The sequence below is a fragment of the Onychostruthus taczanowskii genome, unplaced genomic scaffold (assembly GCF_017590055.1).
Source record: "Onychostruthus taczanowskii isolate IOZ18803 unplaced genomic scaffold, ASM1759005v1 scaffold24, whole genome shotgun sequence".
NCBI lineage: Eukaryota > Metazoa > Chordata > Aves > Passeriformes > Passeridae > Onychostruthus > Onychostruthus taczanowskii.
The window spans coordinates 8,924,151-8,948,454 of record NW_024499684.1 but is presented as its reverse complement, the minus strand read 5'-3'; the positions used below and the strand labels follow the sequence as shown (position 1 = coordinate 8,948,454).

The following is a 24,304-nucleotide window of genomic DNA, read 5'->3' as shown; positions in this document are numbered from 1 at the left end:
CGAGGTACTTGGAGGATGCTCCCGGGATGCTGGGGCGACGCTGCCGGGATGCTCGGGGTCGCGGTCCGGGATGCTCGGGGACCCTGGAGGTGCTCACCGGCTCTCTCTCGAGGTGTCAGGAGGCTGCCGGGGACTGGCCGACCCCGCGCCACCGGTCCGGCTGTGCGCCCCGCGCTCCGCTCCGCTCCGCGCCCCGCGCCGCGGCTGGCGGAGCTGCGGGGCCGGAGGGAGGCGGCGGGGCGGGGAGGGGGTGGTGTCTCCAGCCCGGCTCTCTCGCAGGCCAGGCTCCATTAACGAGATTATTATGCAAAAGAAGCAGCCCTGTGCCACCCGCCAGCCTTACCTCATCCTCGCCGGCGGGGAGGTAGGGCAGGGGTGTCCCTGGGCCCCTTTACCCAGGGGGGGCTGGCACAGGGCTGGCAGTACCAGTCCGCCTGGCACCCCCCGTCCGGGGACCCTGCCGCCAGCCCCCGGCAGCCGGACACCCAGGAGGGGCACGGGTGGGCACGGCCGACGGCCTGTGCCAGGAGCATCCCGGCGGCGCGGCACCCCCGCCCTCCCTGCCCGGGAACCCTGCGGGGCCCGGCCCGGCCCGGAGCCCTTCTGCCAGACTGGGTGCAAGGCGACAGGACTGTGGGTGGGCAGGAGACAGAGCCTGAAAGGCTCCGAGTGAGACGGTGGGCACGGGGGTGGCAGGGGTGGCACGAGGAGGAAGCCGTGCATTCGAACACACACGCAAAGGTCCGGGAATATTAAACTGCATTGCAGATAAATCCCCAACATAAATATCGTGAGCTGCTCTGCCACGGGGGGGCCCAGCAAGGAGATTTATAGCCCAGCAATTCCCACGGTGACCCCCTGCAGTGCCTGGGTACTCTGGCACCCCTCGACCATCCTGCCTGTGGCACTCAGGGGTGCCCTGCTACCCTCACTCTCCCGTGCCAGCACATCCCCGGGTGCTCAGAGGGAGCTCTGGGTCTCCTGCGTGCTGGGGAGGGACAGCACATACTGGGTGCTGTGCTGTAGCATGGGGCCCTGCTTGTCATGGCACAGGTGGCTCGGTGATGTGGGACCTGCTCTCTTGTCCTGTGGGTACTGTGGGCTGGCTCCAGGCTCAGCTCTTGGTGCCTGGGGCTGCTGAGGCTGCTCTTTCCTGTGCTGGGGTGCTGGGCATGGCCCAGGCATGGTGCCTTCTACAGCAGCCAGACCCAGCAGCACCTGCACAGGCAGTGACACACATGTACATCACGTGTACACTCACACACACTGACACGCACCAGCACAGACACACACTCTGTGCCTTCACACACATTCTCACACTCAAGCACTCACTGCCATCCACGCGTACCCTGGCACACTAAACACAAGCGCAGGTGTTGCAGCTCAGCTTTCATGGGGCACATGCCAAGGCAGAGAGAACCATGAATCCCACGGGAGAGACACCTCAGGCTCAGGCATCCAAAGCAGCCAGGTATCACCAACTCCAGTGGGATGCAAGGGCACCCAGTCAGGCTGCTTCATGGGTGGGCACAGGGAATCCACCCTGCTGCTCATGAGGCTGCTGGCTGGGAGACAGGAGCATGGCACTCCCCGTGCCTGCACTCACCCAGGCCTGAGACACACTTGGTACCTTGGTTGGAGCATGATGGATGCACGTGGGGGGCGGGGAGGGCCTGGTGTTATTAACAGCCCTGGGTATTGCTCCAACAGGGCTGTAAAAATTAAAGGCGTGTGGATATAAAATAATGGATAAATCTGAGCTGGCCGCAGAGCGCTGCAGAGTCCCGCAGGTGTTGGCATCTCAAAAAGTCAGGATACAGCAGCTGTGGGATGGGCACCTGTGGGTAAATATGGGGCATCAGGTAGTGCCTGCACCCTCTTCCAAATGTTGACTTTCCCAAAAAAAGTCCGCTGAGTGCCCTGAGAGGGTGCGCAAGCAGTGCAAACCTGTGGAACTGGTACTGCGAGGCGAGCAGCTGCTGCTGGAGCTGGAATGGAAGAAAATAGTTTACCCCTTTGCAGACTGGGCTGGGGGACAGGGCACCTGCTTCTGGATGCCCACGCACTGCCCAGCCCACTCACACCCAACAGCAGGATCCGTGCCATGGGGCCAACACAGCCAGAGATCACCAGGTGGGTGTGAGCATCCCGCGGCCCGGCGCTCATCATCACCCAGCTCGCCCGCCCCACTCCGCCCTGCCCATCCCGCGGGCCACCCCGCCGGCATCCTCATTTTCCCCAAGATTAGCCGCGGCGCGGGAGCCTCCGTGCATCGCCAGCAGGTGACAAATAAGATTTTTCCACTCTCCCGAGCACCCGGCATGGGTCTGTCATTGAAAATGCAAAGCAGCGCGGTACCAACCTCCGCCATCCGCTCTCACCTCTGTCAGCCCCTCAGTGCTGAGCACCCAGCCAGATGAACCCCCCACCATCACCACTGTGACCCCGCTCTGCCCGCTGTGCTCCCGCGGCAGTGCTGGGGTGCAGGGCATGGTGCCTTCACGCCCAATAAAATAGGGCAGGTTCCCGGGGGTTTCTTACAGGGGTGCTAGTTTGGGAGTGTCAGCCTGGGTGGGCAGCACGGCCTCATGGTGTCCTTTTGGTGCACCCACATGCCTGGCGAAGATTTGCACCAGCGAGGGGTTGTCCCTTGTAGGAAACACCTGGGCCGAGACTTGCCTGTTTAGGGTGGGCATCACCCCACAAGTCCCACCCCAAAGAGGCCCATCCCCAGCACCCAAGGCGGGAGTACGAGAGTGCTCCGCCCCACAGCTGGGTACATCCATTACCCGCAACTCTCACCCGTGGACTCACCTTTCCCAAACCCCTCAGTCGTCGTCGTCGCCCCCCTCCCCCCCAAAACCCCTCGGTTTCCCCAGGCTCCAAACCTGGCATCCCATTCCTGCCGTGCCCCCAGCTCAGAGCAAGGCACTCCCGCAGCAGCCCCCAGCCCCACTCCCCCCGCCGCCGCCGCGTCTCCCCTCCGCTATTGTCAGAGGGTTGCCTCTGCCTCTGTCTGCGAAATTAATTCGGAGGTGGAGAGGGAGAATTATGTAAAGTGTGGTTATTCTGGAGCGGCGGGGGAAGCGCGGCTGATGGCAAAGTGCCTTTTTGTGTGTTTAATATGCATTTTTTTCCAGCGGTGCATTTTCAGGCGGGTAATTTGCTGTCTTTTCAGACCCCGATCAGTATCATTTCTCCGGCAATGACAGCTTTTATTTGCACTGAAATGAATGCTGCAAAATTTCCAAGAAATAGCCGAGGCCCTGTTGGCTGCCCACCCCCGCACGGCAGGGGCATGGGCACCCACCCCCGCAGCCCCCTGCCCCGCTTGGCAGCAGAGTCCTGGGGTTCTGGGCAGATGCATGTGCCAGTTTGCACACCCCGAATGCACAGGGTGTGTGCTCCCCTGGCTCGCCCTTCCTGGAGCCCCGTGTGCACATTAGGGTGCCACACCTAGGGGTGGGTATATACAGCCACACCAACCTGTGTGCACATACAGACACCCCTCGTGTACGCGTACAGCCCCCAGCACAGCATCCCCTGCCATGTGCACATGCACACACACTCTCTCCTCGTTTATGCGTATCCCTGCCTGAACATCTACACACATACACACACACATCCCTCCTTGTGTGCTGGTGGGCTGGCACTGGGCTGTGCTCAGGGAAATCAAGGCACAGAGGGAGCAGGCACAAACGGGTGCTCTCTGTACAGTCCATTCCCTCTGGGCACAGACAGCAATGGGTGGGAGTCTGGAGGAGATGCAGGGGTGTGAATGCAGCTGTTTGTCTGCACCTCTGGCTGTTGGGAAAGAGGAAAAATGCTGTTTGTGTAGGTGTGTGCCGCGTGGGCGCTGTGTGCCAGAGCTGGTTTGCGGGTGCGCGGCGCTGCCTTTGCAGCGGCCGCGATGCTGCGTGTACACACCTGGCTGTGCATGTGCGTGCCCGTGTCAGCCCCCTGCTCGTGCCACGGCGGGTGTGACAGTGTGTCTGCAGTGGTGCCATGGGCACACGTGTCCATGTCCGTGCGTGGGCATCACTGAGTGGGACAGCAGCCCTGGATGTGCCCAGGCACACGTGGCCCAGGTGTGACACAAACGGTGTCACAGAGTGCTCATGCATGGGCAATGCTGCAAGCCCCTACAATGCTGTGGGGGGCTGCATGGTCCTGATCCTGGAGTCCCATGCACCCCTAGCCCTGGAACCCCACCTGCAGAGGTGCTGGTGCCTGGCATGGCCAAGGTTAACTCTGCTGGAGCCCATGGGCACAGTGAGGGGAAGCTTTAATTTAATGAAGTGTGAGGCTTTTTATGGGCTTTTAATTACGTGGTGATAATTAACATTATAGGCCTCCGGGTCCCGCTGGTGCCAGGCTACCCTGTGCCAGCTTCCAACTGTTTGTAAATAAATCCCGTGGGATGCGTGGTGCTCGCCCCAGGGCACCCATCTCCTGCAGCAGAGAGCAAAGCCAGCCCCAGCCCCTCCTCCCCAGCCAGGGCACAATCCACTGCAAAATGTGGGTCTCCACCATTTTTCCCCCCAGCTGCACCCAATCACCTGGGTTTTGCCAGCCCTCTGCCTGACCAGAGCTGCCAGCCAGCAGTGCCAGGTTTGGTGAGAGAGGCACAGGCAGCAGTGCCACACTTGTCACCCTGCTGGAGCTCAGCCTGGCTGGGAGCAGCCCCCCATGCTGGGGCTAATAGGAAGCAATCCATCAGGCAGCACTGGGCACACTGCCCATTCGCCAGGCACCCGAAGGATTTATCGTCCAGCACCCAGGCAATTTCCTGCCCTCCTCTAATCAATAAGGGAGGGCAGGGGGCAAGGCCAGCTTCCCCCTGCAGGTCATGATGTGTGGAGGGAAATAAAAATGCCCCAAGAAACAGGTCAGGAGACCCAGGTGTGTGGGTAAGGACGCCACCACAAATAATTTCCAAATTTCCTGCCAGCACCAGGGGATCAGCAGCCATAGGGGTGGGGGGGGACTACAGATTAAAGCATCTGGATAGCCCCCATTCAACAGCACTGGGGGTACGGAGCAAGATCCAGGGTGCCATACACTGCAGCCATTAGGGCCAGCACCCGACTGCTTCCCACACCCACCCAGCCTCACACAGGGAGCCCAGGCCTCCTGGCTCCCCTCCCCCACCCTTTCCCATTTAATTTTTCCTAATGAAAGGCAGGAGGATGGCGGGGAGCTGGGGCACCAAGGTCGAGGCTGCCTTTAATCAATCCCCGCTGCTGGCTGGGTGCCCGGAGGAGCTGGCGGAGGAGAGGATGGGGGCTGCGGCAGGGGAGGAAGTACAGAGGGGGTTGCAGAGTGCAGCTAAGGGGCTCCCAGCAGACAACTGGGGCACCCAGTGCTTGCCTCCCCCAGGACCCTGCTATGCCCTACTCCAAAGAAAAGGCACCGTGAATGCACCGTGCTGCCTGTCCAGACCCAGAGCTGTGCCAGGATCCTGCTAGGGCAGCTTTAATCCTCTGCAGGAGACATCCCCAAAAATCAAGCCTCCTCCCTGCACCCACCTCTCACTGTGGGGTACCCTCTTTGTCCAACAGAGTGGAGACACTGGAGCCATCCTCAGGCTGCTAAAGGCACTGGGCAAAGGAGTGTGCAGGGAGCTGAGGGGGACCTGGGGGTCACCTAGAGCTGGGTGCTGGTGACGGCACTCACCCCGTGCACCAGCACGGTGGGGCCCAGCCCGCGGGTGAGCAGCTCCAGCTGGTGCAGGTAGAGCGGGTAGAGGCTGGTGTCGGCCGGCGGCCGCGGCAAGTACAGGAAGCGCACGGCTGGCGCGGGGCTCTGCTCCAGGACCAGTTTGTTGGCGGCACACACGTACTCATCTGACACTAGGGTGGTGTTGGTCGGGAAGTTCACAACCCCTTCCTCCTCTTCCTCCTCCTCCGCTGGCCCTCCTGGAGGTCCCTGGCAGGTTTGCCAGTGCAGGCGGGTGATGGCATCCCAGGGCACCAGCTGGATCTGGGCCTGGATGCGCAGGTCCTTGAGGAGCTGGCGCAGCTTCTCCTCCTGGGCATGGGGCATGGTGCCTGCCTCCACGCAGAGGAAGAGGCGCAGGCGGGCGCGGCGCCAGGCCCGTGCCATGTTGAGGACACAGGCCATTTGCAGCAGGAACAGGCTGCAGGTGTCGGCGTAGCGGGCGCTGTCGGGCCGCAGCAGGTTGACGGGCCAGACGTGGATGGTGGGCGGGGGGCTGGCGGCCCGCCGCAGCTCCCAGGCCTTGTCCAGGCTCTCCAGCTGCCGGGCCAGCAGGACATTGCGAAGCATCTTCAGGGCATCAGCCACAATGCCCACGTACTCCCGGGCTGACAGCTGTTTGGGAGTGGTGGGTGCCCGCAGCGGGGGGAAGCCCAGGGGGACCTCCTCACGGGCGCTGGTGAAGGCAGGGTGCCGGGCTAGACCATCCTGCGGTGCCTCGTCGTCGTAGAAACCCAGCACCAGGGTGTTGGGGCGCATCCCACCTGCCAGAGAGAGCACACCAGCCCAGCTGAGCAGGGGCAGAGGGCTCCACCAGCCCTCCTGGCACTGCAGGCGTCAACAAGCCACAGCCTGACTTCAGCATTGCTCACCCTGCCAATTTCAGACCCCTCAGGATGGCACCCAGATAGCTCCAAGCCCTGACTCGATTTTGGCACTTCCCACTCAATGCCTCTCCCACTTGGCTTTGGGACTGCCCACACTGGCTGCTTCCAAACCCCTCGGCACATCTCATCTGGGTGTCTTCAAGCCCCTCAACACTGACAACAGTGATGCTTCCAAACCCCAAAATGCCTACAGCTTATCCCAGATGCTTCCAAGAGCAAACTTGGCTCTGGCATCAACCATCCAGGTTCCTCCAAACCCCTTGGCACTTCTCAACCCACAGGGACAGCGGGATGGACCCTCACCCATGTCCAGACCAGGCACCACTTACCAAGGCCAGAGGTGAAGAGGAGCTGCCGGACACCGTGCCGTACTGAGGGTGCAAGGGTGAGGCTGACAAAGGCCTTGACATTCAGTTTGTCCACCAAGCTGAGCCACGAGTCCTGCTGGGGCTGCAGCGGATCTGAGGGCAGCATGTCTGGGTGGGGGACAAAAGCAGCATCAGTGGAACAGATATCCCATACTTGGGCTAACCCTGGTGTCCACCCCTGCTGCGAAACCCTGTGCCCACCCCATCACCTGTGAGATGGAGAGGGGGATGTAGGTGCTTACAGAGAGCGATATAAAATTGTACACAAATTCATAAAAAACCCCAGGCAGCCCCATCCCCACTCCCCAATTTCAGGCCATTAGTCACCACAGCAACAGCAGGGAAGGGGGAACAGAGCCTGTGCATCAGCCATGTCATGTGCCAGGGAGAGCACATGTGTGCAAACCAACACACATGAGAGTGCAAACACCCACAAGACACCTGGACACACAGCAGCAGGCATGAGGTGAGGATGGACACAGGCACACATGTGTGCAAGGCTGTGCCAAGTGTGTGCCCACGTGTGTGCTGGCTGGCACAAGCCTCATGTGCATGCCAACACTGACACACGCAGGAGCCCCATGTGCACATGTAGGGATGGACACTTGTGCACACACATGTGTAAGTGTATGTGCACAGGAGGCATGGGACAGACACAACTCACTGATGTCCCCCATAGCAGCCAAGCCCAATGTTGCCACACATGCTCAAAATGCTGACATTCCCCAGCCATCAACTGGTCAGCAGTGTCAACCCAAGAAGCCCAGGAGTCCTCTGGCACCACAGCAAAGTGCAGAAGCCATTAGCACAGGAGACAGTGCAGATCCTCACCCAAGTCCTGCAGCTCCACATGGCCCAGGACGTAGAGGCCACTCTTCTTGAGGTCATTGACAAAGTCGATGAGGCGGGCGCTGCCTCGCGGGTTCTGCACCATCAGCAGCATCTGCGGGCGCCAGAACTTGACATGGTCCTTCCGCACATCCAGCATCAGCAGGTACTTCCGCACCTGGAGGATGGAGGGAGGGAGGGAAACAGGTGAGGAACCCTTTTTGTTTCACCAAACCACCCCCTGGGGATGCCAGTTCTGAGGACATGCTGCCCAGGACACAGCTGAGCTGCCAGGGGACACCAGCTTTCCACTCCATAAGGGGACAACAGGAGGACAGCACTTACCTGGTGAAAGATGAGGGCCTGGCTGATGTAGCCCCAGGTGCTGCTGGGTGAGAGGTAGTGAAGAGCAAGGAGGAGGAGGAGGAGGAAGCCCAGGCACGCCGAGGCCGACACAGGGCTGATGAGGAACATCATGACGCAGCAGCCTGCGATGCCCAGCAGGCACGTGTGCCAGGTGAAGTACTGGAAAGTGGGCCTGCAGCAGGGAGGAGGGGACACCTCCTATCATGTGGTGCCCGTGCTGCCTGTGGGGAGGGCACAGCAAGGGGCTGTGCCAAACAGCCACACCACCCACCCTCAGTGATTCCGCTGTGCCAGCCCAGGGCGTGTCTCCTCCATGTGCCTGGAGAAGAAGTTATGGAGGGGAGATGGTATCTCCCAGGGCAGTGGGCAGCCTGTTGCTGCCAGCCATGGGCAAACAGGGCAATGATGGCCATGGGGCTGGCACTGTCCTGGAACACCCAGGTAGTGCATGGCAGCACTGCCAGCCATGGTGCCCACTCATTCTGGTGCAGGGAGGCAGAGGCGGGGAGGCGAGAAGCTGTTATTTTCTCTAATTGCTGTTTTTCCTGAAATGTAATTAAAATCCTTTTCCGCTGTGCTTGATGCAGACCTCAGTGAGGGGAGGGGGGAGGCATCACATGTGGCGTGGGTGAGGGCCCTGTTGCTACCCATCCCAGCAGGCTCCCCCCAGGCACTGATCCTGCCCCATTCCCTGCCAAGTCAAGGAAGCAGCTGGGCAGGGCAGATGGGGTCAAGCTACAGCCTGGCACAGGCATCAGCTCTCCTTTGGGAATGGGACCTCTGGAGGACTCCCAGGCAGTGCCACCCAGCCCTACTTGTGCAACACCTCTGTCCACCTGGGGGACTCTCCCTGCCATCAGTGGGCATCACCCAGGAGGGAGATCAGGCTCCCTCTGGCCATTCCCTGCACCCCAGATTTGGGCAGCCCTCTGAACCCAGCCTCACACCAGAGTACCCCACACCCTGCAGCACAGGCTGGACCTGCCTGCTACACATACTCCTTCTTCCTGGAAGATATTTTCTCCTCCTCCCACCCAGAATCCTCCTTCCTCCCTCCCCCTTCTCCGTTAGTTTAATTAGCGCTAATGGAAAGTGGGCTCCATCACTGCTTGGCAAACTGCCCGGGGGAAGCCGGCCGGGCCCAGGCTATAAATTACCTCTGGAAAGCCTAAGGGGAGGGGGTGGGTGGTACCCAGTGGTGCTGGATTTATCCATACCCACTCAGCAAAGCAGTGCCAGTGCACGAGAACTGTGCCAAGCCAGTGCCATTCCAGGACTTGTCCCCTTCTCTCTCCCCGGGGATAGGGGTGTCTTTGTCCCTCTAATGCCCAGGAGAGGGGTGTTCAGCATCTCTGCCCACCACCTCATCATAAATCTCTGGCACAGGGGCAGCAGGGGAATCACAGATAGAAGAATGGAGGGATGGGTGCATGCCAAGCATCTCAGCACAGCCTCTCTCTCATGTGGCAGTGGGTACCTGAAGTTGGGGGCCGAGGCCCATTCCAGTGCCAGACAGGCCAGGTTGACAGTGGCATAAACCAGGAGGAAGAAGATTGTCACGACACTTGCGATGGTGTTGAGCTTCCCAGAAAAGAGCACAACCTGCAGAGAGCACAGGGTGAATGCACACCCTGGGATGGCAGGCCAGGCATGTGCCCTGTCCACTTGGGGTGTATCCCAGGGGTATGATGGGTAAGGGTACAGACAAGAATCCCTTTGCCTTTTTGTGATTTATCCTTAATTTATGGGATCCCTCCCACCTCAGGTAGGGAAGGGCACAACTGCAGCAGGGCACAACTGCAGCAGGACACACAGGGCAGGGGGAGTGGGGGAGGCTCCACAACACCCAGCCCAGGTGACAACCAACCTTCACCCGAGGGTGAAGGAAAGAAGCATTGCTGACAAACTCACCTGCACCACCAGCCAGGAGAGGATCACTGCCATCACTGGGTTCCCACTGGCAGATGTCTTCTTGGCCAGTGCCAGTGCCCGGCCTGCAAGGCAGAGCAGGGAGGCTAGGCTGGGACACCCCAGTAGGCAGCCACAGGTTCAACCACCAGCCAGGAGTCCCATCCCCACCCTGAGTGCTGGGGCGGGGGCAAATTCCAGGACATGCAGGTGACCCAAATGGGCACACACCAACCCACAAACCATCACCTCCACACCAAGAAGGGAGTTCCCTGGTGTCAGGGCTGGTTCCCAGCAGGGACAACCTGCTCAGTGGGCTCCTACAAGTGCCAGTGCATTCTGGGCACTCACCAAAGAGATCATCCCGGGCCAGAGCGTACAGGATGCGGGATGCCCCGATGAGGTTGCTCATGGCTGCAGAGAGAGTGGCAGCATAGATGCCCACAGTGACCAGCGGTGGGAAGATACTGATGTCACGCAAGAAGCCATAGTCTTTCTGCAGGAGGGTCCTGGAGAGGGACACAGACACATAGGCATCTGCCTCAGACCAGGCCAGCATGCCCTGGCACCAGGCACACCCTGGCATGCGGAGAGGTGGCCATACCTGTTGCAGGTGGCACACATGAGGAAAGCCAGCAGGTTGTAGACGAGGTAGGTGAAGAGCACAGCAGAGATGGTGCCCCGCGGGATGGAGTAGCTCGGGCGCTTCAGGTCCCCTGTGGGCAGGAGCAGGCAGCATTAGTGCCCACAGGCACAGCACACCCCTGATCTCTCCCAGTTCCTGTTCCTGGTGCCACCCTGCCAAGCACCTCCTGTCCATACCTGACATGTTGGAGCCTGCCATGATGCCAGTGCAGCCGTTGAACATCACTGCAAAGACGGAGCTGAAGCTCATCATCTGCCCAGTGGTGTAGTCCACCCTATACTCACCTGCAGGACATACGGGCAGGGGCTGTGACAGGCTGTCCAGGGTGGCACAGCCCCACCACAGGCCCTCTCCTCTATGTCCCCACACACAAACATACAGGAGAAACCACCCCACAGCACCTGCTTTGTGCCCACAAGCTGCCCCACCCTCGAGCAAGCCCCATGTGATGTGGCAGTGCCAGTGGGCACGGCAGGCAGGGTGGGAGAAGCCTCTCCTCACCGCCCAGGTTGTCTCGCAGGGTGCTGAGGGAGAAGCCGGTGAAGAAGCCATCATCAGTCTCAGTGCCATTGGCGTTGGGCAGGCGGATGGGCACCTTCAGGGGCCGTGTGGCAAAGAAGCTGACGAGGATGGTGCCCAGGACAGCTGCAACGATGAGGAAGATGAGGAAGGTGGCCTTGGCGTAGATGGAGGCACCCACGAGGCACACGAGGAGGCAGAGCGCCAGCAGCACGGTGCCGTAGAGCAGCTCGTACCAGTAGCTCTGGGGCAGGACGTGGACGCCCGTGCCCGCTTCTTGCCCTGGGCAGAGACAAGTCAGGATCAGCAAAGCTCAGAGGGGGCTGGTCACTGGGAGCTGAGAGCTTACTAGCATTGTGTCAGGCATGATGGGCACCAACTCACTGGCCAGAGGGCGGGGTGAGCCATGGCTGGCTCCCCTGGGCATGGTGCTTGGCATGCCTGGCACAGCGCTAGGGCTGCTCAGGTAAGGGACACCTGCTGTCCCCTGCCACCATGCAGGGCGGTACTCACCAGGCGGGATCCCAAAGCTGTCCACCACTGCTTCCACCAGCCCCAGCACATAGAGGGCACTGCCACACACATTGGCCAGAAAAAACATGATCCCGATGCTGCCCCCAAACTCTGGGCCCAAGGCACGGCTGATCATATCTTGCTCGAGTCAAGGGAAGATGTCAGCAGTACAAACCACCATCAGATGCTCCCACCCCTCTCTCCCAGGCCAACAGGGTCCCAGCCTCAGCATGGCACACTCAACTTTGTCCCACGTGCTCTGTCCCAGCAGCACCCACAGCAAAGGATACAGTAGGCTCCTCCAGCATCCAATGCCCCGTTGGTGGCAATGGCACACACAGACAGCACCGTCATGCCAATGATGAAATATGCCACTGCGAACATGGCCAGGGCCTGGTACAATCCCGCATGACCCACCACGAACCCTGCCGAGGATGGGAGAGGCCAGCGTGCCCATTAGCTGAGCATGGACAACCTGCAGGACAGAGTCCCTGGGCACTGCCACCACACAGACCTCACCCCACTGAGGCACATGGCCACTCCCATCCCTGTGCCCACAGCTTCGCCCAGGACCTGCCAGCCCCCTCCGTTCCAGGATGAGGATGCTTCCACCTCCCACCACAGCAGCACACACCAGTGTCTCCCACCCTCAGGGTATCTCCATTTTCCACCTGTGTTTGGCCCAGGTGTGCCCAAAAGCCAAACAAACAGGGAAGAGGCTCTGCTGCTGGGACCCCCCTGCCCTGCTGCCACTCTTGTTCCCGAGAGGGGGGAGTCAGGAGCTCTCCACAGGGATCCCGTTGCTGCCTCGCTTGCCCACAACACAGCAGGAAGTAGAGGCAGCCCGGGTGTCCCTGCCAGCCACGGCACCGCTCCCAGCGGGGTGGGTGGATGGGTGTTCCCGCAGAGGAGGCCCAGAGCCCCCCCGGCCCTGCCCGGGGTGACGGCAGCGATCCCGGCTGGCGACACTGCGGGCAGGAAGGGGATGCCGCGGCTGAGGGCGATGCCCTATCGCAGCCACAGGCCAGGCCGCGGATGTGCCCGCGGGAGAGGCAAGGGGGGGTGACCGGGGCACCGGCACCACAAGGAGCCCTTGGGGCGACAGGCTGGCTTTGAGGGCACCCGCTGCGGTCCCCAGAGAGCCGGGGAGCATCCGAGTGCCAAATGTAAGGGTGGGTGGGGGTGTTGGTGGAAATAAAGGGATGCCCCAAAAGCCCTGCGGGGCTAAGTAGGAGGGGCTGCTAACCCAGGAGATCTGGGGAGCATGTGAGGTGTGGGGGAAGAAGGGAGCTGACAGGGAGAGCCTTGGCCCCCAGAGTAGGAAAGTTCCTCTTCCTGGCAGCTTTCCTTCCCCTCCACCCGACACGTCCCCTACAGCCCCGCGGTCCCCGGGGTAACACAGCCCCGTCGGGGGGCCAGGCCAGGCAGGGAGAGGCCGGTGCCCGCTGTGGGGCTGGGGGAGTCAGAGCCTGTATGAAGTCCCCAAGCAGGGGAGTGGCAAAGGGGTGAATGATGACAGGGGAGCGCCGTGCCCCCATCCTGGGGGGTCTCCCAGAGAGGGAAATGGTCTCAGGGCCCCCCCGGGCACGCAGCCAACTCCCGCCCCGGGCTTTCCGTGGGCGGAAAGCGAAAGAGGAAAAGCTTTTCCCGTTCCCGGAGCAGAGCAAACACTGCCCGCCCCCACCTGCCCCGGGCCACGCTGGGGCACCTACCCCTTCAGGCCCCTCAAAAGGCTGCCAACTGTCCCGGTCCATGCCCATCCTGACCCCTACGTCTCCCAGGGGTCACAGTAACAGACTCATAACCAAACTGGGGGCAGACTGGGAAACAATGTGTGCCCTTTGCACACACACAGAGGGACAGCTGAGTATCTGCTGGGGGACACCAGGGTTCTGCCCTTGGGGCATGGAATGGGATGCGGGAGAGAACTGAGGTGCTGGAGCCTGCCACTGGAGGATGCCCGAGATGCAGTGGGGTCCCAGCACTAGGGGACAGGACGACATGAAGGCACTGGAATCCCGTTTAGGGAAGACACTGGAAAGACACAGGATTCTACTCCCGGAACACCAGGGTTTTGAACTAGCGTCCCTTACGCAGGTCCCTAAGGTCCTAATTGGGTTCCTGTAGTGCGGGTTCCTGTCACTGGGTCCTGAGACCCGAGCCCCCAGCCTAGCGGGGTCAGGTGGGGACACACAGCACTGAGACCCCAGCCCGGGCCGGAACTGAGCAGGCAGGGGAAAGGCACGGGGGCCCCAGGCTGAGGCCACTGGGGTACGCACTGGAGGGGAGCACTGGGACTGCAGCACAGACGGAGGCCCAGGAGAGGGCACTGGGAGGGCACTGGCGACCCAGACTGGGTGGCTCGGGGCTCCAGAGGCGGGGGCCCCGGGATTAGAGGGGGGCCGGGCTGGGGGTACCAGGCGGAGCTGGTGACTCTCGAGGGGCCCCGGGCCGCGGCCGGGAGCGGGGGATGCCCCGGGGGCGGCGGCACTCACCGAGGCGCAGGAAGAGGACGACGCTGAACATGGAGAGCAGCGTGGGCACCACAACGCCCAGGAATGTGGGCAGCTTGCGGGGGGCGGCGGCGGCCCGGCCGCGCTCCCGGCCCCGCTCCTCCTCGGCCGAACCGCCGCACAGGCGGTACGTGAGCAGCGCGCTCCGCTCCGAGCTCGCCATGGCCCGGCCCGGCCCGGCTCGGGCCCCGCCGATCCCGAAAAGCGTCCGGTCCCGGCCCCGGCCCCGGCGCCGGCGGCCCCGCCCGCCGACCCGGTCCCGACCCGCCGGGCCCCGCCCCACACACGGCCCCGCCCACGACCCTCCGCGCAGACCACGCCCCCGACCTCTCCCTTCGATAAGCCCCGCCCCGTATTAGCCCACCATCGAGGCCCCGCCCCCCCTTGCACTCTGGTCCCGCCCCCTTACTGCCCCGCCCACAGCCCCCCGCTCCTGTCACGGCCCCTGTCCCAAAATGCTCTCCCAGAGTGGTCCCCTCCACCTCCCCTCCAAGCCCCACCCCAGCACCCCCACACTGACTTCCTCCCCAGCCCGGGTCACTCTACACCCCCAGCCCTCGGCCCTTCCGGGGTGTCCCCACTCTCGTACCCGGCACTGTCCCCCCACTCCCGTTCTCCGAACTCTCCCCACTCCTCTCGCACCCCAAAACCCGCCCCCGCGTCGCCACGCGCCCCCTGTCCCCGACCCCCCAGTGGCCAACACCTGATACCGACTCATGCAGCCCCGCGCCCCGGGCACCCCGGGGCTCCGGTACAGCCCCCGCCGATGTCCGCTCCCCCGCCCCGCGGCGCTGCCGGCCGGGCTCGGCTGCCCGCGCCAATTACCGGACAATTGGGGCCCCGGGGGCACCGTCCCCCCCTGCCCGCTGCCAGGGCTGGGATCTGCCCGGGCCCCGGGGTCCCACTGCCGCCGCCGCCCGGGGCGGCCGAGCGCCTCGCCAATTAGGTTAATGGGGTTGGCACCGGCACCGGGAGCGGGGGGCACGGTGCGGCCGGGGGCGAACACCGCTCCGGCCTCAAGTACCCGCGTGGGCACCGACTGCGGTCAGCAGAGCGATTGGACCCCCGCGTGTCACTGATGGGGGGGATCCGTGCGGGGACACCGGGACGGGCGCGGGACAGCGCTCCCCTGTGTGCCGTGGCGCTGTGTCCCCCCGCGGCCCCGCCGTCCCCCGTGGGGCGGAGGCACAGCGTGCCCCCGCGGCCGAGGTGGGAGCCCGCGCGGCCGGGGCTTTCATCTGCGGCGGGCCTGTCGCCGTGCCAGCCGCGGGCAGCCCGTGCCTTTGATGTGCCACTGAAGCGGCATTGTCCGCGCCCCGCTGGCACCATCGCGGCCGGGAGGAGCGGGGGAGCGCGGGCACGGAGCCGCTCCTGCCCCTAATGGGGACGAGCACCCCCCGGACTCGAAATGGGGATGGGGACACTGGCACCTGCTGCACTTACTGGGGGCGGAGAGCGGGGCGTGGGTACTCCCTAGGGAGTACAGAGATTTGAGCACGGACACCCCTGTTCCTCAGCGGACATGAGGGCACGGACACCCCCTACCCCTAGCAAAGACAGAGGTCTGGACACGGGCACCCATCTCTTCCCCCTAGCAAAGATGGACACCCCACAAATGGACTTGGGACCCAGAAACCCCAGTTCTTTTTACAGGGACAGAGGTGGGGGCACGGGCATCTGCTGCACCCCCAAGAAGGGATGGAGACGCAGCTGCACTCTTTCACCAAAGGAGCTGAGGCTGGGCTCGTGGGCACAGGAGGGGGGCAACTAGGGCAAGGCAATGGCATCCCAAAACGTGGCGCCAGTGACCGGCGGAGCTGCAGGCACTTAGCAGACTGTCCACATGGGCTGCTGAGTGTAGACCTCCCATCCCTGGAGCCAAAGCTGCCCCCATCGCAGGCACGCCGCTGAAGAAGAGAACAAGCAAGAAGGACAGCAGGTGACACGGTCTCACCTGCCCCTTGCCTGGTCACGTCCTCCTTCCTGCACCCCAGGCAGGACAGGGGATACTGCGGCGGGGGCATCGGGGGGTATCCCCGGGGGCAGCCGCTGCTCAGCACGGGGATGCAGTGCCCTTACACGGGGCGATGTGGTCAGCCAGGGCTGGGCTGGCACAGAGAGCGGGGACCCCCCGCCCCGGACACCCCCGCCTTCCCTTCCCCCGCCTTGTCCGCTCGGCCGCTCCCGGCCCGCTGCCCGCCTTTGAAACCTCCGGCGGGGCTCCCACGCCCAGCCCGGGCCCCCCGCGCCCGCAGCCGCCGGTGCGTTCCCACCCGCCCGGGGCCCGCAGGAGGGAGGGTGGCGCGGCCAGGGCTTGGCGTGAAAATGATCAAGGGCCGCGGGCAGCGCCGGAGCGCAGCGCCCGTCTGATGCTGCCCGCCCGGAGGCCTCGTCGAACAAAGGCGGCATTGAGGCCCCGGCTGCGCCCCCCCCGCGCCCCCCGCCCCGAGCTGGCATCTTGGCGCGACATTAATGAACTCGCCTGTTTGTGCTCCCCCGGCCCCTCTCTCCTCCCACCGCCCGGGGGGCACCGTATATATCCATCCCTCTTTGCCTGCCTCGGGCATTTCGGGGGTTCCCCCCGCCTGCCCCCCTTTGCCCGCCCGGGGATGGAGCAAAGAGGGAAGAGGACACGGGACGGACTTCTCGGGGTCCGGCTGGTCCCCCCCGTGCTTTTGCTGCCTCTGCTGCAGCTGGTGGGGGGGGCTCCCCTGGGCCAGAGGCTGTACCCCATGCCGGCCAGCATCCTGCAAGGTCAGTGGGGCACAGGGACGGGGGCGTCTTTGCGGGAGAGTTTGGCTGCAGATGGGGTGGCTGTAGGAGATGAGACCCTTGGGTTCACTCTCAGGTAGGGTGGCAGCACAAGCAGGATGGCAAGGTCCTTGTCAAAACCACCTAAAACCTATGGCACGCCTGTGCTGCCTGGAGTGTGTCAAGTGCTGCCAGTGGCACTGGGGGACACAGGGAGTGCTGTGGTTTATGCCCTGTGGCACCAGCACTGTGCCACTTCTAGGGGACAATCTGCCAGGGCATGGCCGGCAGGAAGGTGGCTCTGCATGGGTACAGGTGGTCACAGATAGGGGCACACGGGGGGATGCACACGTTAGGCTGGCACAGGACTGCACACACATGGGCACATGCAGGAACATGCAGACATGGGCACACGGATCCTGGTGCACAAAAGTGTGCCCTCAGAAGTGTGCACAGAGGCACACATGTGGGCACACCTGCCTGGGTTCACACCCTGTCTCCATGTAAAACAGGAACACAGAGACCTGGGCAAACACCCAGGTGTGCATGTGCCAGCTCCAGCAGGGAGGTGACACTGGTGGCTGTCACTGTAGGCAATGCCAAAGGACGACAGGCCATGCCCAGCCTGACACCTGCCATGGCAATACCGGGGTGCAGGCACCAGGCGGGCTGGGGACACCCTGTGGCTGTGGTGGGGGGCAGCAATGGGGGCTCTGGGGGTCTGAGCACCCTGTGTGTACCCATCAGCGCTGTCCAGCCGGGGGACGCTGGTGCTGGAGGCGGCTCTGAGGAGCGCACTGCTGGCGCTGGAGCGGGCGCTGTCGGAGCTGCAGCGGCAGAGGGGTGCCTGCGGGCTCTGTGCCCCCTGCCTCTTCCCACCCTGCGCCAACATCACCGGCCGCTGCCCACGTGAGTCATGACTCCATTACCCCCACTGCCCTGCCCTGTCCCCAGGAGACCCTACCCAAGTAGAACCCAGGATCCCCAGCCAAATGCAGCCCAGGGGTCCTACCCAAACACCACCCCATGCCCAGAAGATCCTACTAAAACCTGCACCCATGCCTAGAGACTCTACCCAAATATTTGGATGCCTACATCATCCCCTAGAAATCCTATCAAAATGATACCCCAAGATCTTACCCAAACCATACTCATCCCCTACAGGCTTAGCCTACAGGCTTTTGCCAAAACAGCACCCAGAGTTCTGAAATATATCCCCAACTGCTAACGACCCTGCCCAAGCAGTTCCCCTTGTATCTAGATCTTAGCCAATCACCTGGAGCCCTATCCAAATCATTGCCTGATCCCTTGTGAACTTTTCAGATATCCACCCCAAAAACCTACCCCAGTACCCAGAAGACCCTACCAAACCATGCTGGCTCCACAGCCTATCATGCTCCCTTCCCACCCATCCCAAAGCAGAGACTGGGATGGCCTGGGCAGAGGAGCACAGGGAGGGCAAGGCAATGCCCACAGCCCCGCTGTCCTTGCAGCGCCAGCTGTGCCCCCCGCCATGCCCCCCAGCTGCCAGGCCCTGCTGGATGCCCAGGCACTGCCCGAGCTGCCCCAGCGCAACCGGGCGCTGAGCCAGGCCTGTGCCCCCTACCAGCGCCTGTGCCCCCCCGAGGGGGCCCTGCACACCTGCACCCCGCTCAGCGCCCAGCTCTGCCTCCACCGCCTCCAGGAGTGCCGTGAGTGGGCACCCGCACCCCCCTGGCTCCTCCCAGAGATGGGAGACCCTACAACAACAACAAATGGAGTTTCCCCAGGGGATGCTTGGAAGGGATATGGGGTGTCGGGGTGACAGAGGGTGCTGGGATGGATTGGGGATGGGGTGGAGGTGTGGGTATGATAGAGTGATAAGGGATCTCTGATGGGATGGAAGGCTAGGAAAAGATCTGGGAAGGGAATTGGAGATTTGGGGGATGGAGGTATTTGGAGCAACGAGCAAACTGGGCTGGGCTGGGACACTGAGGGGCAATGAACAATCTGTGGTGGGAGAAGTGGGCAAGGGGAGACTGGGCATACTGAGTCACTGGGGGTGATGATGGGGTGGTACAGGGATGTTTGTTCGGGCTGAGGGAGGTCTGGGGGCACTGAAAGGAACTGGAGCGACTTCAGGACAGCAGGGACAGCAGGTGGACATCGGTGAGGAGTGTCCCACATGCCATGACAGCCTGTCCCTGCAGAGACGGTGGCCGCAGCCCCGAGTCCTGACGCAGCAGCGGAGGCGGCAATGCCAGGTGAGCCGGGGCGGCCCCGCCGTGCCCACGCCATCCCCCCACCACGCCGGCGGGCGCCCCCGGCCCCCGGCTGCCTGCTGGGCCGGGGGGCAGAGGTTAGCGTCGGCAGCTGCCGGGCTGCGGGGTGCCCCCGGCCCTCCGCCCGCTCGCCTCCGTGAGCACGATGAGGCTTGACAGCGCGCCCGACGCGCCTCACGTCCCGCCACCCCCTCCACCTGCCACGGCCATCTCGGCCGCCCGAGCCCACCTGGGAGACGGGGTGTCCGGCAGCCGGCCAGCAGGACGCCCCCCTCATCCCGACTTTGTCCCCCAGGGAGCTGTGGGCGCCGCGGGGTCCCACAAGCCAACGGCACAGCCCCCCGAGGACGGATCATGGGCGGCAGCGTGGCCCCGCGGGGCGCCTGGCCCTGGCTGGTGTCGGTGCGGCTGCACGGGGAGCTGATGTGCGGAGGGGTGCTGGTGGGGCGCTCCTGGGTCCTCACGGCGGCACACTGCTTTGGCGGGTACGGTGCGGGCACGGCAGTGCGGGGATGATGGCTGCAGAGGCGGGCACAGGGAACTGGTTGTAACTGGTTGTCCCCCACCCCGCCAGGAACCGCAACGAGCTGGCGTGGACAGTGGTGGTGGGCGACCACGAGCTGGGCAAGCCGGGAGCGGGCAAGCGGGCGGTGCCCGTCCGGCGCATCCTGCCTCACCCTAAGGTCGGTGGTGGGCACCACTCCCACCTCCCTGGGCATGCCCCAGAAGCGCACACCGACATCCCCACATCTCCTTCCAGTTTAACCCCAAGACGTTCCACGGCGACCTGGCGCTGCTGGAGCTGGCAGTGCCGCTGGCCCCATCACCCACCGTCAGCCCCGTGTGCCTTCCTAGCGGCTCCGCCGAGCCCAGCCCCGGCACCCCCTGCTACATCGCGGGATGGGGCTCCCTCTACGAAGGTGAGAGACTCCGTGGGGTGTTCCCCTCTGTGCCCTCTCTGGTGCCCAGCCCCAGCGCACCGAGGCAGGGCAGGGGGATGTGAAAGAAAGGGAGATGTCCGGGCACAGGGGACCCCGTAACGGGTGCCTTGCCTGGCAGAGGGACCAGCAGCCGACGTGGTGATGGAGGCACAGGTGCCCCTGCTCAGCCAGGAGACGTGCCGGGGTGCCCTGGGCAAGGACCTTCTCACCAGTGCCATGTTCTGTGCTGGGTATTTGTCTGGAGGCATCGACTCCTGCCAGGTAAAACCGTGCCTGTGGGACTGACAGCGTCCCACTCCAAAAATCCCTCACACAGTGCCGGGCACGACACAGCCCATCAGTATAGCTGGGGTCCCAGCCCAATGCACCGGCATTTCCCCTGCAGGGCGACTCAGGGGGGCCGCTGGCATGTGAGGACCCCACTTCGCACCGCTTTGTCCTCTACGGTATCACCTCGTGGGGTGATGGCTGCGGCGAGCGGGGCAAACCGGGAGTCTACACCCGTGTCACTGCCTTCACGGACTGGCTGAGTCTCCAGATGGACTGTGAGTGCTCCTGGCACCTCAGGGGGCACGGAGATGCCCAGGGGGTTTTCAGCACTCATGGCAGCACCGGTTCTCTCACAGCTGCCCCTGGCAGCCGAGAACCGAGCTGCTTCGACCTGCTGGCCGTGGCGCAGCTGCCCCCCGAGCAGCAGTCCCCGGAGCGCTCCCGTCTCTGCGCCTTCTACGCCGGGTCCTGTCGGGCACCTCAGGGTCGGGCCACCTGTGCCCGTGTGGCTGAGGAGACCTGTCACGCCAGGACGAGAAGATGTGGTGAGCTGGGGGTCATGCCAGGGCTAGGGTGTAGGGAGGGACCCCATTTCTGGGGTGGGGCCAGGGTCACGTCTCTCCCTCTATGCCCACAGAACTGCACTCCTATGCCCAGACCTTGGTGGATCTCTTGCACCAGGCTGGGGACTTCATCCGAAACCAGTTTGATTTCTCCTTCCTCACCCGCACTCTGCCCCAGCTCCTGGGAAAGATCTACGGGCACTTCTTCCCTCCCCGTGTCCGCAGGGATGCCCCAGGTACTCTCCCAGGCTGGACCACCCCATACCCACTTGGGGTCCTCTCAGTCTCCCCTATGCTGGTGGTTGGAGCACCAGCAGCCTGCCCTGGCTTCCCAACAGGGCTCCTCTATCCCTTGTTCTGTCCTTTTTTTCTCCCCACAGGCCTGGCTGTGGCAGGGGGCCAATCCAGCCGCACAGCAGTGGGACCCCAGAGACCCCTCAGCAGGTGAGGCCCATGGCTCCCTCAGGTGGGCCACGAGATGAGGGGCTAAAGAGGCTGGGGAGGTGATTGAGATACTGGTAGGCACTGACATGCCATTTTGGGGACAGGCTGAAGCATTGGGATCCTGTTCCTGCTGCTAGCAGGGCACTCCCCCAGGGTGCCCAGGTGGGGTGCAGAGGGTGGCACTGCCCACCCAGTCTGAGCTCTCCCCACTGTGCTTCCAGGTGGGGGGACAGGCGGCTGCCCCCCTTTGCAGAACTTTTTGGGGCAGTGGGACCCCAGCTGCAGGACTGGGTGGAGGCTCTGAGGACTGTGGCAGGGGGTAGTCACCTGGTGACAACACGGGACAGGGAGCAGCTTTCTGGGGAGATGCAGCTCTTCCTGCAGGTATGTGGGGAGGGACAGGCTGCGGGAATCCGTGTGCTCTTGTGACTGGTCCACCAGGGACCAAACCCCTTCAGTTCCCCTGTGTCCCCTCCTGACATCCTTTGGGTCCATTGTCCTCTGTGCAGCTGCAGAAGTGGCATTTCTCACTCTGCCACCACAGAAGGGGCATCTCACCCTCCCCAAATACGAGTCCAGCCCTGGGTCTGACCCTGCAGCTTAGGATCTGACCCAACGCAGCCACAAAGCACTTGCATGTCACCAATGCCCTGTCTGACACCAGCACACCCATGCCCTCACTCTGCCACCGTGCACGTGGCTGTGCCCACGGGTGCCCTGTGAGTGCCCCATCACCCATCCTGTCCCACCCTTCCCTTTGTCAGGGTGAGGATGTGGCAGAGGAGATGCTGGCACAGGGACGAGCTTTCCTCAGCCAGCTGCGGGCAGAGCTGGACCTTGGCACCACGCTGGAAGCCATGGAGCCACAACAGCCATCTGGAGAGCTGGCAGAGACCCCCGTGCCAAGCCATGAACCCCGTGAGCCTGGAGGGACTGGGGGCACTGGGGCAGCAGGGAGTCCATCCACCGCCAGCTCTGTGTCCGGGCAGTGCCCGCCGGTGTTTTACACCTCTCTCCGTGGCAGGGAGGGAGAAAAGGGAACTGGCGCCCACGGAGCTGCCCAGGATAGAGGAGGAAGAGGAGGAGGAGGCAGGTGTGGGCAGAGGTAAGCTCCCACAGATACCACGCGGTGCTAGGTATCACCATGGGAACGGTGACAAGCCCAGCCTTGCACCCCTGTCCCAGGGCTGTCCCATTTCAGTGGGACAGTTTTGCTATATTCCCCCACTCTGCCCATGCTCCTCTGCTGTCCCCAGAGCAAGGGCGCTCCTCCCCGTGGTGGGCAGCAGCATGGTGCACCCAGGGTCCATCCCTGATGTCCTCTCCATGTCTCTCCTGCCTGTCCCAGGGGCTGCAGCCTGCCCTGGCCTCAACGAGTCGGCAGTGCGGGTGGGCGCGGTGCGGGACCTGTACGCCTGGGTGCTGCGGGTGCCCGAGGCACACCTGGCCATGACCTTCCAAGAGGTGAGTGCCCCATCCAGCCGCCCCGGGCCACACACCCTGGCAGCCAGGCAGTGCCATCCCCCAGCCTGCCACTGTCCCACTCTGCCCATGGCTCCCCTGGGACTCACGGCGCTGTTGTCTCCCCACAGATCCTGGTGGACTTGGGCTCCAAAAACACCAAGGGACTGTACCGGGCGCAGGTTCGGGCCACTGTAGGGGGCCGCCCCACGGCCTTCACTGGCCTTGTGGGGCTGGAGAGTGACACACTGGCCCGTAGCATGCCTGGCCTCGTCGCTCTGGCACTCGAAGCGCTGAAAACCTAATGGGGCAGTGTGCCAGCATGGGGAGAGGGCACTGGGCAGGTGTGCCTCATGTCCTTCGAACACACTCCACTCCCAGTCTTAGGCTCTTCCACCCCTTTGTCCCCAGTTGTACCCCAGTCTCTCTTCCCACCAGCACTTCCTTACTTCCCCTGTGCAATGGGTCCTGGTGGGTACCTGAAGCATCTCAGCCAGGAATCACAGTCCTCCTCTCCCCTGGAACCCCCACCTTGGCAAGCCCACCCTCATCCCATCTTCCCCAGAGACACCTGAGCTGTTATTTATTTGTACAGAGAAGGTTTATTTTTCAATAAAGAAGGGCTCTATTTTCCAGTAGCTGGTGAATGTGAAGCAAGTGCTGTGCTACAGAGTGCTGGTGAAGTGGGTGATGGGGGATAGACTTTCCAGGGGAGCTATGATGTCCCATTGCATCCCCCTTCCTATCCTCCTTGTACTCTGAAGTGATGCCTCCAACCTTGGTTCTTGCTGTGCCCACCCTGGCACAGACTTCCCAGCCCCTTCCCTAGGGGTCAGACACCCTCCTGTCCATGCAGCGCCCTCAGCACAGCACTGGTGCTCACCCTGGTGACAGCCCTCTGGGACCCACATGAAACCTCCCAATGCAGGGGCCGAGTGTGCCCAGGGTCAGTGGTCCGTGGTGGGTGCCAGCCCTGTGCTTGGGCATCAGTGGGTACCCTGGGGACCCTGCTCTGGGGACCCTGCAAGTGTGCCCAGGATCAGTGCTGGGTGCCAGCCCTGTGCTTGGGCATCAGTGGGTACCCTGGGGACCCTGCTGTGGGGACCCTGCCACTCCGAGCAGCATCACTGGGACTGCTGAGCAGCAGGGCAGGGGCGGCTGCTCCCGTGCCCAGCAGTGCCTGTGCTGCAGTGCCCAGGCTCAGGGTGACGGGCTGACACCCGTGGGGCCAGCAAGGCCAGCTGTGCCTGCCCATCTCCCCTTCCCTGCACGTGGGGGTGCCGGAAGAGAGGGGCTGGAGCAGCTCTCTGGTGCCGGTACCCTTCCCCCTCAGCACCTGGCACCATC

At 63.2% G+C, this 24,304-nt stretch overlaps 2 protein-coding genes across 3 annotated transcripts; one reads left to right on the top strand and one right to left on the bottom strand.

Moving 5' to 3' along the window:
- Window positions 1-1,710: 1,710 nt before the first annotated feature.
- Window positions 1,711-14,522, bottom strand: SLC12A9 (solute carrier family 12 member 9). 2 transcript variants are annotated; one of them, XM_041405835.1, is made up of 15 exons: window positions 14,249-14,522; window positions 12,044-12,178; window positions 11,754-11,891; window positions 11,223-11,522; window positions 10,898-11,005; window positions 10,680-10,791; window positions 10,427-10,584; window positions 10,079-10,161; window positions 9,645-9,769; window positions 8,147-8,339; window positions 7,805-7,979; window positions 6,935-7,081; window positions 5,677-6,482; window positions 1,948-1,988; window positions 1,711-1,838 (listed from the first exon to the last, which is right to left on the bottom strand). In XM_041405835.1, exons 1-15 carry the CDS (start codon window positions 14,427-14,429, stop codon window positions 1,802-1,804), a joined length of 2,739 nt encoding a protein of 912 aa, XP_041261769.1. In that variant the 5' UTR covers window positions 14,430-14,522; the 3' UTR covers window positions 1,711-1,801. The 2 variants fall into 2 exon arrangements, with proteins under 2 accessions (XP_041261769.1, XP_041261768.1); XM_041405834.1 differs by having other exon boundaries at window positions 1,711-1,988.
- A 2,353-nt stretch (window positions 14,523-16,875) lies between these two features.
- On the top strand, window positions 16,876-23,262 carry PRSS56 (serine protease 56). The gene is made up of 16 exons (XM_041405814.1): window positions 16,876-17,020; window positions 18,511-18,708; window positions 19,207-19,260; window positions 19,574-19,763; window positions 19,853-19,961; window positions 20,039-20,198; window positions 20,338-20,480; window positions 20,605-20,764; window positions 20,846-21,034; window positions 21,127-21,288; window positions 21,433-21,496; window positions 21,718-21,880; window positions 22,261-22,414; window positions 22,521-22,601; window positions 22,854-22,960; window positions 23,089-23,262. The coding sequence occupies exons 1-16, from the start codon at window positions 16,876-16,878 to the stop codon at window positions 23,260-23,262; spliced, it is 2,253 nt and encodes a 750-aa protein (XP_041261748.1).
- The last annotated feature ends 1,042 nt before the right edge of the window (window positions 23,263-24,304 follow it).